At 41.3% G+C, this 15,050-nt stretch overlaps 1 protein-coding gene across 2 annotated transcripts in view; it reads right to left on the bottom strand.

The window, feature by feature from the left end:
- Positions 1-15,050, bottom strand: part of hip1 (huntingtin interacting protein 1) — a 44,319-nt gene that overhangs the window by 25,673 nt on the left and 3,596 nt on the right. Inside the window, exon 1 of one of the 2 annotated variants that reach the window (XM_061046332.1) lies at positions 11,488-11,964. The exons of the other annotated variant lie outside the window; for it this stretch is intronic. Within the exon in view, the coding sequence (XP_060902315.1) occupies positions 11,488-11,505 (18 nt within the window). The 5' untranslated portion in view covers positions 11,506-11,964. Of the gene's footprint in view, positions 1-11,487; positions 11,965-15,050 lie in introns of those variants that run through there. 2 annotated transcript variants of the gene reach the window in all.

Genomic DNA, 15,050 nt, shown 5'->3' with positions numbered 1-15,050 from the left:
TATAAAACCTTCAACTACACTGCTTGAAGTAAACACTGAATCAGGATCAGGGGGAAATCAATCTGCTTAATAGTTCAGCTTCTGTCTTAAAAACAGCCCGAACAAATAAACTAATCCAGCGACTCCAGCAAGGTAGGAAACCTGAGTTTTGTGTTTGTTTACTAACATCTTTGACCCTTGATCACAGGAGTGTTTAATGAAGCAGATGGAGGACAGGAGGAGGAATTAAGAGCGGACTGAGGTTTCAACATGTCTCACATTAACTACATCAACATCATCCACCTGACTGCGCTCGACGCGTAATCCTGCCAATGATGAGGAGACACCGCAGAGTGTTGTAAAGATGATGACTGACCACGCTTCCTTTTCTGGCATTAAACATGCAGGATGTTGATTAAACATGATCACTGAGGCAACACCTGTCCTGTTGCATCAGTGGCAACAGACTGAGCCAAGACACCGACTGTGTCTGTGTGTGTGTGTGTGTCAGTGTGTACTGTAAAGGTCAAAATCAGCAGGGCTGACACTGTCCTGTCCAGGCTATGCAGAAAAATCTGAAATAAGTCTATTATTGAAGCTGAAGTCTGTTTCCTTCAGATCAAGAGAACAACATTTTACATAAACTGATACAATAATCAGATCCAGTACCACATGAATGCAGCATCATGTAACAGCTTGTACCCAGGTAAATGCACCATTGTTATCCCATAGTTAATTAGCAGCTCAAAAGTTATCTTGTTTCTTCCAAAATAAAGCCTACACAGGCCCTGGCCCTGTGATTGACTGGCGACCAGTGGGGAAAACGGTTAAGATAATGGATTCAGTTGTGCCCTAATAAGTAGGATGAGCACTCAGTGAGGACCTCGACAAATACACACACATTGTGACCTGTCCCCAAGCTTTTGCCCAATACCGATAACCTATCTAATCTCCCACACAGCCATCAATGTAGGTCTTTTTTTTTATCACAATGACATCAGAATACTAGAAGAAGAAGAAAACAATGGAAGTCTAGTTATTAAGACAGCTGTCTGGAAGGAATAGAAGGTATTAGAAAAAATGTACTTTTTCATTGAGCATCTGCTTTGTGAATAATTACAAAAACTAATGGCAAAAAACCCCCAACTATAAGTAAGCACATACACACAAGTTGTAAGTTGTGATAAACGTCTTAAATCACCTCTGGAGATTTTGGGAATTCTCTACTAAATTCCTGTAATGCCTGAGTAACCGCAGCTCTAGGAATGATTTACTTCAGGTTGGCATAATCTCATTTACTTTGCTGGTATGAAGACAAACTGGCAGTATGAGCATGAGTATGATATATTATAGCACCATAGATGGCATTTGTGCTGAATTTATGCTATTGTTGGCATGTGACACAGTTGGTTTATATATCATAAAGATTGATATATCACATGTGATGTTTGGACACAAATTGTTTTTATAGTGGTAGACATTGTGACACAGTAGGCCGCTGCCATTAACTTAAGAGTACTTTCACTTTTTTTCCAGTCAGGAACACTCGTCATAAACTTAACCTTTTTTTTTTGTTGCAAAAATAGAAATACAGTTTTGCTTGGTGATGAAGGCTCTGCACAAACGATGCTCCCTGAGTTAGTTAAGTAGCATACCACAGCTTTCCATGGAGTGCAGTGCTAAACCCCTACAAGGGTGGACCAAAGGCTTGAGGCAGAAAGGAGGCCTCTGAGGTGGTGGAGGCAAAGCTTTGCCAGCAGTGATCAGTAACACTTAAGTTGTGTTTAGATGGACCGCCTTGATGTGAGAATGAGGTGTGATTGGTGTGCGTGTTTGGTTAGGAGCAATGATTCAATCAGTTTGCTGTCAGCTGATTAAAGCTAGGAAGTATGACTTCCATGTCCTGCATGAACTAATGCAAAGTTTCATTTAAAGGTCCCATATTATTCACCTATTCGACAAGTTGAATGAGTCTAAGAGCTCTCCAAAACGTGTCTGTGAAGTTTCTTGTTAAAAATCCACTGAGTCTGTATATCATGCCTTTAGACCCCTCTATTTTAATCCTGTTCAGAACAGGCTGTTCGACCACGCCCGTCTAGAAGGGCTTGGGTGGCTCTGGCATTCTTGCACCAGGCCTAATTGTTTATGGTGGGAAGGCAGACTCAGAGGCCAGAAAAAAACACCTAACGGTGGGAGTGTCATCCACCTGGGGGAGGGGTTACTGCCCTTTGTGATGTCATGAAGGGAAAATCTCCAAAAGGCCTGTTTGAGCAAAAAAAATTCTGAAACGTTGAGCAGGCAAACGATGGAGAGGATGTACTTTATTAATAGAGACACATATTAGTGTTAGAAAAACATGGTAAAGTGCATTTTGCATAATAACTGACCTTTAATGTGTGGTGGCTGGCTGGTGTATGCATACCTGCTTGACTCAAACTGCCCTTTAAAGGAAAATGAGGTATTTTACTTTAGCTGACTGAATTTAAGACTTACTGACGTCCCATTTGTAAGATTCCAAAGTATGGAACTTAGTTCATGGCTTTTGGTAAATAGTAGGGTTTAACAGCAAATAGATGTCCCTGTTAATTTGACTCACAGCATCTCGTCTTCATGACTCCTCCTCACACTGGCACTTCTGACTTAAGTAAGGGTAACATGAACAGAAGTGAATTGACCAAAGCACAAGTTGAGAGCGTGATAATAGAAAAACAAGACAGCTGGAAAATTAGACAGCAGGGGGAAGAAGTTAAGAGGTAAAAAAATGATAAGAAGAGAAACTGACGCCAAACTGCAGAAAATAAGTAAATTAATCCTGCACTTCACCTTCTGAGGGACGATTCATATTCCTCAGTTAATCATAACCATGAAAAATACTTTTTTGTTTTTTTCCTCACATTTTTTGTAGTCTTGCTGTACAGTTATATTCTAGCTATATTGTTTGTTAAGCATATTAAATAGTAAGGTGTAGTGAGTTAATATTCCCAATACTAATAGATATCTTAATAAAAAAACTTAGATTTGGACCTACAGGAAATACTCTTTAATCAGACAACTATTAATATACTATATTCATAAACCATCATGGTGTTGATGTTACGAGCTTCTTTCTCTAGCATGATGCAGCTGTTTCTTTTTTTTTTGGCTTACAAGTTTTTTGTTTTAAAGAAGCTTTAGTGTCATATCCTGTCACTGTACCTGCTGTTCATCAAAATGAAAAACATAGTTATGACATTATTTTGTTTTCATCAGTTATCATGAAGTAAAGAAGGCCTACTCATATTGCTTCCTGTTATCCCTTTGTCACTCAAACTGAATAAAAAAAAAACAAGGGATGATTAAGAAACTCTCAATGCTACTGGATCATGAGGATGACCCAATTATCCCACAGTGAGACTTTGTACTTAGTGTTTTGGGTTGAATGAGAATGCCAGCTGCCTGGGACTCCTGGCATTGGCTGCTGGCATCAACGCATCAATGGTCTGTTAGCTCCTGGCTGTGGCCACGCAGACCGGCTGACAAAGTGAAATGATGAACAAGCTTACCGAAGGTAAGAAGAAAGTGATTTTGAGGATTTAGAGTGAAGATCAGTTCTGAGGGAGTCATCTTTAAATCTGTTCAATTCGACAGAAACCCTATACGTCATGCTGTCCACAGGGCCCAGGGGGATAACCTAAACTGCTTCCCCTTATGATTCCTCGATCCTCTCATCTGTACATTATTTCAATCCTTCACCAGACAGTGACCCTAAGATCTAAATAGTTATCCTCCTGCTGAACACAGAGCTCCTTTTGGGATTTGGTGTCTACAGAAACATTTGTTTTCTCCACAGCGTTTGCTTACTAACAAAGTGTTATTGATACAGTGTTGAAAGCATGTTAAGTCAGGCTTGGCAACCCTTAATCGGCCCTTCTGTAGAAAGCAGGGCATTGATATGCTGATCATAGCCTGGCTGTGTCCACTGAAGGGTCAGTGAACAGAGCCCAGAGAGCGGAAGCATCTTCTGCCTGCTAAATGAAACAGCCATCATTCAATGAATGAGTTGTTGCGATACCAGTAATGGCCCCCAATACTGCCCAACACACAAGATCGGGTATTAGTGTGTATCGCAAACAGAATTTCAATATCCCAGAATAAAATCAACTTGTTCCAGCAGTAGCAAGTCCTTCTTCGCTGCTCCAGAACAGTAACCAGCATGCCACTGTATTGCCATCTTAGATGTATTATGACTGCTTTAATAACTTCTGTTTCAGAGCAGCAAATAAGAACTCATTTCCTGTAGTTTACGTGTTACGCAGAAACGAGAAAGAAATGTTGTCAGTCTCAATACAGAACTGTTATTTACTCTACTTCACTGTTCTTTCTATACACATTTTATTTCTCTGTAACATCTGACTGCCACGCTACATAATAAAAAACTATATGTTTTCATAAACCTTTATGTTCTATATTAATCCAGAATCACACTGGTATTGAGAGATGCTACATGTTACTCACACACATAGGCCCAGAACACACACAAGCACAAACACGACCTATGGAATGCACTGAGAGTTGTCAGAGAGAGGGGGTTGCACACAGGGGATGCCTCTGAGCTATTGGGGGTTCTGTGCCTTGCTCAAGGGCACCTGGGCAGTACACAGGAAGTGCACCAGACCAATTTCCATACTTTTATCCATATTGGGACTTGATCAAACGACCCTCTTGTTCCCAGATAAAGTCCCTACGGACTGAGCGACTGCCGACATTCTCTGAGCCAGGGAACACAAAATAAGCAATTTGATCATACCCATACAGAGTATGTTGTTACAGATTTTAGTGTTTTGAAGTCTCAGGCTGCTGTTGGATTAGTAGGGCCTTGGTATTAGCAAACAAGCTAATTTAAGCATCAGACCTTCCACACCTTCTACCTTGCATCTAAAGTCTTTTTTACGCACTCCGGATAATATTTCGGTAGTACTGCTCCAGAGATTCTCCTGACCTGGCTGTTCACATATGCTCCTCACAGCTGTAGACTATCCCTGTCAGACGGGAGGGGGGGTCTACTGAGGTAGGACGTGACGAAAAAAAAACAGAAGAAGAAGTGGACGAAGCAACAGAGTCCACTACTTTCACGAGATTTCTGCTAGTGTGAAAACGATATAAGTGACTCCACTGAGCAAAATGCAAGAAATGTCAGTAATGCATGCCTTTGTCAATCCATTTCCCTGTTAGTCCTGGAGATATGTCATACCCTTGTGGTCACTCCAGATTGGATGGCTGCAGAAAATAAAGCTCTCTTGGTTATTTTTGTCTCTGCTGTGGCACAATTTATGTCAACATTAATGTCAAAACAAACCCACAGTCAGTACTGTTCAATCATGAAAAAAATGGCTGTGGAAAACCACCAGAGCTAAATGAAAGGGGGCAGAGTAAATTCGGAAACACTTGTTCTCCCTGGATTTAGATTCTCATGGTCGAGGAGGCGGAGGAGGCGGAGGAGGAATCCTTGTGTGACCCTGATGATTTAGTGCTGGAGGGTAGTTATTAATCTCAGTAACAGCACAGTGATAATGTGACCCCAGTCCTCTAGGTCTAGAAGGTGGAGGACACAGAGCTTGGAGCAGCCATCAGTCTTTTAAGCTTCACTTCTATGAATATCAGTTTTATATCAAAATATCAAAAAAACTGAACCCTCACGTACAATTTAAGTGTTTAATCATAAAGTAAGCCTTTCGTCTCAAGAGCTCCGTCAGGGCTAATTTTAGACGATGAAGCTAAAAGATTCAAGTTTCAAAGACTAGGTACTTCACACTGTAGATTTTTCCAGTGTCTTTTCAACAGCTTGATTTATTTTCAGTTTCTGTGATATATATTTCTGCAAATATTCTGGTAATCAATTACTCATTTCAGGCATTTTCACACCAAAATACAAAACATTCGCTGAATCCACTTTTGAAGATAATAATCATCAGATTTAAGGATATAGCCTACAATTAAACTGTCATTCACAAAGACTGTAAAAAAAAAAAGCACATGCATACACACCTACTGCACATCCATCAACAAACATTTAAATAATTAACAGTAAGATCTATGCTGAGCATCTATAACTGCAGATGAACCTCCCATGATGTGAATCCACTGCTCTATTTGATGCCACCATCGTTTTTTATGTTGAACATTTGCCCTGATGACATAATGACTATCAGCATGTTTAATAATTAAAGCTTACAATGGACTTAAGTGTGCAGAGACTTCCATTCTGAATGTAAGATGTTTATCTCTGCTGAGAAATGGTAAATGGTTTGGATTTCATTTGAAAGAGGAGAAAAGCTTCTTGTCAGGCTTATGTATCGTACAGGGAGACGAGTAAACAGACAGAAGTCGGAAAGGGAGGATTTACAACAGCACATATGCACAGCTGTAAATGCTGAGGTTCAGCGGTGGAGTCGTACCATTGTGGCTGACTCACTGGGGTGGAGGTATTGGTGACATAGAAGGAGGTGGTGGGGACTGAGGCGGTCAGTCAGGCTTCCTGTCTTGGCACACCCTGCACTGCCCATTTCCTGCCTGCCTGCTGAAAAATACCCTGCTTCAGGTCCCTCCGGCTAAAAAAACCTCGCTCACTCAACCCAGACAGCGCCTGAGACGGTCAGTCGGGCCGAACATTTCATTCCGTCTACCCTCTCATATTTCCGGCCAGACTCTTCCAGGTGACTTTCAAGGAAAAATGTGTCCACAACAACCTGGTCCCTTTTTTTTCATAGCTCAAGCTTTAAGTAATGAAAAAAAGCACTTGACAATGTATTGGCTGAGACCGAGGTGGCACTGATCTATCTAGCCTTTTGGGTCTTTACGAATATTAAAAACACAGTCACTGAGCCTTTGTTCCTTCCACACCTAATACCAGTCCTTTCATATATGTAATTACATTAGGTAAGCCTGATATAGGTTATTTAACCTGCACTCAGCCTGGTTAAGCAACCACTTTTCTACTTACACATGTCCAGCCAGTGAAGAGCAAAATTAAGATTCACTTTGAGTCCTGTCTCTGGCCCACTAATGAACATCTCCACCAACACCTGGGGGAATCATCTGCTATGTAATAAGCAGCTAAATAGTCAGCTATGTGTACCTGCTTTGTCAGTCTATTGTTTGGTTTCAGTAAGTATGTATGGTTTGTCAGAGCTTGTAGGTGTACGGTATCCAAAGTGGAGTATAACCAACACAATGGGCTGAAAGGGGCAGAAAATGCTCAATAGAATTAAGAGGACAAGCATACAGAAACTCTCTGTGGACTCCTAATTAAAAGCATGCCTTCAACATAATTAGTAACATTATATAATTGTTTGGAAATTTAGGCCATAGCCCCTTTAAATATGTTCTGATTCAGATAACTTTTGGTTTACACCATGATACAAAGCCAGAGGAACATCATGAGAACAATACAGGAAACTGCTTATTTCTGATTCTTAGTGTGAACAAAACTGTTATAAATATGTCTTTTATGTGTATTACATGTGTATGGGGATGGTATAGCAGCGAGGGGAGGTTTTACCAACCAAAATGACATGACATGTTTCTTAGAAAATAACAGTTCCCTTATTGCTTGTCTAAGAATATACACTTGAAACTGAAAGCTAGCCACACCAACCAGTATACTTCACACAAACAAACACACTCTCTGCATCACTGTGAAATGAAATGGCTTTTTTTTTTTTTTTTTTTAGTTCAAATGCATTCAAATATCAGATAATAGATGGAAAAGCGTTCTGGGCCCAAAACATTTTTCCACAAGTAACCCCACCCGTTTCCAAAGGTCACTCCAGTGAACATAGCCCTCTGTGTTGCTTGTTTAGGGCTCATTTTAATGCGTTACATCTGACATGAACATCCGCTCTCTTACAACAGTCACTCCACACCTCTTGAAAGGTAGCCGAGCTTGCACTGAGGGGTGGGGGGGGGGGGGGGGAGGTCATGGAAAAGATGGTCTATTTTAGAGCGGCTATTTTTCCGGAGTGCTGAAATACACACAGGGAAAGCATTCCTGTGATAATGAAAACTTTACAGGCATTGTTGGAGGGAGCCGAGGCAGTCCGCATATATTGATCGCCACCATTATCAACAGCTTGTACAGACATGAAAATTAATCATTCTTAATTCTCAGACGTGTCGACAGCTGTTCTGATGGCTAGCAATATGAATATCTGTATTTTTCCCTTTGGCTATCAGCCTCCAATACTGCTGAACATGGACTTCTGGCACTTATCAGCGAGAATCCCTGTCAATGCACTGATAAAAAGACAAAAACGTATTAGCCTCCAACAAATTAAACTGGTTTCAGACAATTCTGACAATAACAATGAGCAACAGTGTGGTGCTAGCAAAGAGTGCAATCTTTGTTGAATCCAGCAGCTTTAACACAAACTTAATGTATTTTAATAACATGGGTGGGATACTCTGAATTTACCAATACTGATGCCAAGGTTTAAGATTCTGTATTGGTAAGGAAAAATTGTATCAGAGTATATCTATATCTATGTACAATCTTCTCAGCCTGTAGATCTGAGCTTGTTTTCATCAGAACACACCAAGCATCTTCTATTCCCTTATCAACACAGTTTTTTGGTGGAGCATTGGGGTGCTGCTGTCTCTCAAGAGCCCATTAACAAGCATCAAAATACTGAGCTTGAGGGTATTTGGAGAGTGTGACCTCAAGAGAACCGGGCTTCTGTTCCTGAGGGCAGCAGCTGGTTAAAGACACACATACATATGCTAAGGGCCGGGCTCCAGCCTAATTAAACTCGGAGGCCTACACCCGTGTGGCAGCTTTATGAGGCTCAGCTAATAACACAGATTTCTGCAGCCGCGTGTGAAGGAGCCTCTCCTCTAAAGCTCTACTTCCTGCAGGACTGGTGATGTCATGACCACCGTTATAAAAAGAACATCTGTGCTGCTCAGCAAGGAGCCTTTAGCCCAGTTTCCCATTACGCCCCAACACTGAACACGCGTGAACATCACAGAGTTTCTGTATGTGTGGGTGGGTGTGTTTTCCTGAAGATGATGATGGCTCATGTTTGTGATGTGACACCAAAGTCTGCACAACAGTAAAATGTCCTGCAGCAAACGGACTGCTAACATGGTTTCTTTTAAGCATCTCAAGTTTGTCTGACTGCTGACTTTGGCCGAGTTTGTTACATTCCTTCAAGAGAAATCTTTGGATTCTCATCGTTAGATACTTTCCTGGAGTTATTCAGGGATGAGACATCCATGTGCTGGGAAATGTATGGCCAGTTTAAGACAACCTCTGCTCCTTTTCATGTCATATAAACATCCTCTTTTTCTGTTACTTTGCTCATGATTAGGCATCTCTGTTTATTTGTTATACTCTCTGTTTATTTGTTATACATGGAGCAGCAAAAGCCAATTCATTTTCTCGATCAAAGAATCGCTTGGTCCTAAAAAAAAAAAGGCAGAAACTGAGCGTTATATTTCCCAAAGAGGTGTCTTTAAAGAGTTTTCTCTCTCTGACCAACAGTCTTAAGAGTTACAAAAACATATTAACACAATTATATTCATGACATCCCCGGTCAAATTTAAGACGTTTATGGCATATCCTCCGCTTCTCTATCGTTCTTGTAAAGACGCTTCAGATTGCTGACGTTCAAAAATGTTTCTAGTGTGGTTCCAGTGGCCTAGTACTTAGTTTGTGCGCCCCATGTGCAGAGGCTGTGCTGTCCTCAGGTGGCTGGGGGTTTGAAAACCAACCTCTGGCTCCTTTCCTGTATGTCATTCCCCATGCAGTCACCTCTGATTTCTGACTCTATCCACTGTTATAGCTCTCTAATAAAGGCATAAAAAAAAGCCCAAAAATGAATCTTAAAAAAATAAATAAAGTCCTAATCTGCAAGAAATCAGGACCTGCATGTGCAGACGCAAAAGGTGCAGAAGATAACATGTTCTTTTAAATGATTATATTTTGGGCCATTCTCCCCTTTATTCGATAGGATAGGTGAAGAGTGTCAGGAAACTTTGAGAGGACTGCTGAGATGCCCCTGTACATGGGGAGTGCACTAGTGAAATCCAGCTACAAACAACTGCTGGATCCTGGGTTCTTACAGTGCATTGAGTTTGAGAATATAGAGTGCTGCATCTCTCTCACTCTAAGCCAAACAGCCAAAACAAAGCGGCAGAGAGAGAGGACAGGGAACAGCCTTGAGGGGTTCTACTGAACAGTTTCCCGACAACATATAGAGGTTTGTTTTAAATAAGCTCTAAATTCTAACTAAACAGAGATCGACTGGAGGAGATTTTCCATCACAACACCTACGCCATGTCTGCACTGCTTGCCCCGACTGACTTCATGTGGGCAGCTGAGATTTATTTCGGAGATTTGGGAGAAAAATGTTCCTGTTTGGATTTCCTGCCTCGTCATTCATTTGCTATACCATCAGTTTTAGTCTATTGTGGCTTTATACTGTTTCTCAAGGCACAATTCCTTCAATGCTTATTCTGAGGATCATTGAAGAGAGCACTCTTTGGTCTTCTTTTAAAAAAAAAAAAAAAAAAAAAACACACACACCCTCCCCCACACCTACACAAGAGTCAAAAGTACAGCTATCAACCATGCTGGCAGTGAAAGGCCAGTCTTGTTGCTGTGGTTTAAGTGCACCTGCTCCAGTACAGGCCAATCTATCGCATCATTCACAGCACACACAGTGACGTGAAAATGAACACCAAAAAAGGCCGTTCACATACAGACCAAGCTGTTTATTATTGTACTGAAAGATCACCATCTTACTTGTTTTTTAAATTCAAACCAAGAGTCTCTTTAACATTTGTACCACACTGAAACAAACACAAAGACACACTGTTAGCCTCGTCTTCATGTTTGTCTGACATCAATACCATCTGTAATTGATATTCATGGCACATTGAAGCTGTGCTCAGTTCAACTCGTTTCCTCTAACCTGCAGCTGGAGACTCAGCCATGTGAAAACCTCAAAACTCACAACTCAGAGAAGCACATCTCAGACATTTCCATGTGTCCAAAATAGGCACTGTTACCGCTGCAACCCCCCCTCCTGGGTTACTGCTCTGTCCTCAGAAGAGCATGCTTTTTGTTTTGTACAAGTTGTTTCGCAGTGTTGTTTGTTAGAAACAGTGTGATACGTCTCCGCGGAGTTAAAATGTACTTCCTTCAAGCTCGGACCTAGAAGACCCCCCCCCCCCCCCTTCTGCCCCTGTTCACAAAACCGGCCATAGGGTCTCAGACCTTCAAGCTTTCTACTTCACAAAATAAAGACAAACTTCCCACGCCACACTTAGCTGCAATACCGGCAAACAAACAAGTCCACGCTTGCACTGAGCATGAATTCAAGCTTACAGCCCGTATGTGTGCAACAGGACTTCTTGGACACCACCCCCATCACCAAAACATGAAAAGTCTCCGTTTAGATGTCTGTCCTGGTTAAAAAAAAAAAAAAAGAAGAAGAAGAAGAAGAAACAAATTGGCTTTTCGGCACTTACAATTTTACTGAGATCCATTTTGGTCCCAGGTAACGGAGCTGGAGAGGAGGAGGTCCGCTGGCTTTATCCTAACGCGGAGAAGCCTAATTAGTAACGGGGAAACGATTGTGGGAACAAACGCATTTGGGAGGAGAAGAAGAAGGAGGTGGGGGTGGAGCGGACCCTTAGCTCAACATTGTCCCGATTTGGTATTAAAATGCTCCTCTATCCTTCCCTCCTTTCCTTCCTTTCGCGTCCCCTTTGGTCTTCTCCGCGCGCCCCAAGTGCTCCCTTATCAACGAGGACTTTCAGCATCAGTCCGACGACAACGCGCCTCTGTCCGGGGAGGAACAACACAGAGCTACCGCTGATATCACCCGCTCCTCTTATATTTAAAGAACACCCTGTTTAGCCTTCACTTAACAGCCCCACATAGCGACGAAGAACGAGGCAGTGGGCTCCCTTTATTTTGCAAATAGCCCGCTCTCGTGTTTAACAATAGTAGCATGGAGCCTGCAATAGTGGGTTGGCTCAAACCCCCGGTGGTTCCCAAGCTCGGGTCCGGGGACCGCTGGGGGGGCCTGTAAGAGGGAAGTCGATGGCCAGAGGGAGGGAGTAGGCCTAAATGAGAACATAAACAGCTGGATTTTCTCTGTTGTAGCATCGTTCATGGTGGCAGTGTGGTCACAGTTTGACTTATCCATCACTTGCATCGCCTGCTGAAGAGGACAAAAGACTAGCCATAAATGCCCTTCAGTGTTCCTTATAGGGTGATGATGAGTCAATAGTTGAAGGGACATATGTAAATGACACCTCCTCTGAATCCTGCTCAGTGTGTTCCCCCTAAACACCACACACACACAACATATGATCAGAACTACAAAGCTCTGTTAAACAGTGCTTAAAACATGCCACAATAGTACACGGCCACGCTTCATGAGGCACATTGTTTTTCTAAAGGAATCAAGGCCTGTTCCAGATGTTAACCTTTAAGTCTTTCTCCAGGTGTGCATGCACTGATATATGCCTATATACATCTGCAAAGCACATGAAGCCTTGGCAGGAGCAGCACAGCCGCCACCGTGAAACACTTCTAGCTAACTGATGCCCCCATCTGGCTCATGTGAGACTGTCAACCCAAATAATCCCTTCTGTCTTACAGGACATACAGATGTGTTTTGTTTGATGTGGGGCTTAGCACAGAAGACATTTTGACATGTCAAAGTAGGAAAACAAGGTGTAAATAACAAAATTATTGACACATAAAAAAACTGATTTGTTTTAGTGCATACTGGTTCAATAAGCCTAACAACTGAAAGACTATAACAGAGCCATCATTGATGTGATGGGACACTCTTTCAAATTTGTTACAATATGTTAAATTGGAAATTGAAAAACCTTGCATGAACCTGTATAGCCTATCTAAAGTCTTTATCTATACATTTTTTTTTATTATTCCTGTAATACTGTTTAATCTAAGTTGCTAATTGATTCTTCATGAGTGAAAATTAATTGAAAAGTATTATATTTCTGTTTTACTTATGTCTGTTTAAGTCATTTTTAGAATCGCAATAAATAACCTAATTAGTTTACCTTTACCCTATCCTTTTTGTTTTCCGGTTCTATTTAAGCTAAATGCACTTTAGTTCAAAACCCTCATATGACCATGACCAACAGAGTCCAGGCCACGATAATCAATATGCTTCTCACCATCCAGGCTGCACAACATAAACAGTCTGTTTCCAGACAATGCCGCCTCTTTTCCTGACCCAGTCTTTTCGCTTCCTGGTACGGAGTGGGCCCAGTGATGGGAGTGCAGGCTCACACAGCATTTCTCACATACAGCAGGCCCACTCTGTCCCCGCCTGGCTTCTCACTTCTCACCACTCAAACCCCCTCGGGATCACAATTGTTTTTCTGCCTACAAGGTTTACACGAAGAAGAACTTTTCTGTTGTTTATCAGCCTATAATAATATCCTGAGTGTAGCTATATATTATTTAAAAACAACCGTCATGTCCTCAGGTTTAAAAAAAAAAAGTGAATGTTTGCTCTAAATGTATTAGAGGCATGCATTTGTGCTAGAAGTGTCAATGATGTGTCCTGTTCTCATAACCATCTGTGTTCTAATTAGAGTTTGGAAATCATGTTGAGCTTTAATGACGGAGTAATTTCTTCCCTCAAATATTAAAGGACAAGATGAAGATTAATGTTAAAGCCACAATCTGTTTCACATAAAGGTGAAATCCTTTTTTTTCATGTTAGATTTTTTTTTTGTGTCTTAAAGTAAATCTATCCAAATAATGTATTGGAACACCGCTTTCACTTGAATTCCCTTTGAATTATTTCTATTTCTAAGTGTTTTAGGCTAAAGTACAATATGACTATATGTGGTTCTAAGCAGTCTGCTGCATTAAAGCAGGCTTGCAGAAGATGTTTAAGATTAAACATCAATCCGACTCTGCTGCGGTCCTTTGCAGAGGTTAAAATGAACCATTTTAAAAAGAGATATCTAGATAATTAGACAACTTGTTGCTGCTTTCACAAAGTCTGTCAAAATCAAAGTTTGATTTGATGAATTCAGGGGAAAGTGATTCATGCATATCACGGGCCAACTTAAAACAATCAGTTGCAAGTTAATTGGATAGCGTAGCAGTTATTTCACACGCCACATGGCTATGGTGGCAGCGGCTGCGGGTTCGAATCTGACCTTGGCCCTTTGCTGCATGTCATCCCTCCACTCTCTCCTCCCAACATTTTCTGTCTCTCTTCAGCTGTCATATCCAATAAAGGCAAAAATGGCCAACATCATCCCATGCATTATGCAATAAATAAATGATTATAAGTGAATATCATGTAAATAGTTAAATTTTTGTTCTAGATTACTGAAAATGATGTGTGATGTTGTTGTTAAACAGCAGTACACAGCATATTTCAATGAACATCAGTTTAAACCCTGTTATGTGATTATTTTTGCTGAATTGTCAATTATCATAACACTACTGGAACATTTACTTCCACCAGATCACCTTGCCATAACAACTGCAGTGTATTTTGCCACTTATTTGAGACCACTCATGTTGAAGCAGGCTAATTTGCATAGGCCGACCACACACTGAATTCCATGATGTAGACGCCAGTCTGACTTTTGACCTCTGCTTAAAGTGAAACAAAAAGCAACACTGTTGTCTCTTTCCGTTTTACTGTACTGCAAAACATAGAGGACACGTCCAAAACAATCTGTGAACCAAGGCCATTGTTAATGCAGCTAAGAACTCATGTGTGCACTTTGTTCCACTTACTGACCTGTCACTCATGTCCAGCTCTATTATTCTACAGCCAGTCAGTGCAATGAGGCCACAAACCAGCGCCTGCTGTTTCTGCTGCCTCAGTGCTTTTAATGGTTTGCTTTGATGCCTGCATGCTCGTCTGTGTGTGTGGACTCCAGGTATGCTGATATCCCTTCATGACTTTACTTCATTTTGAACTGCAGGATGTAAAAGAAGCAAAGAAACCTCGAGCGATGAGTGATGGAGGAGAATACGACAAATGGACAAGCAAGACAAAAGAAAGCGGAGAAAGAGA

The sequence above is a fragment of the Labrus mixtus genome, chromosome 9, assembly GCF_963584025.1.
Source record: "Labrus mixtus chromosome 9, fLabMix1.1, whole genome shotgun sequence".
In the NCBI taxonomy this organism is placed as follows: Eukaryota; Metazoa; Chordata; class Actinopteri; order Labriformes; family Labridae; genus Labrus; species Labrus mixtus.
This window is presented reverse-complemented; position numbering and strand designations above follow the sequence as displayed.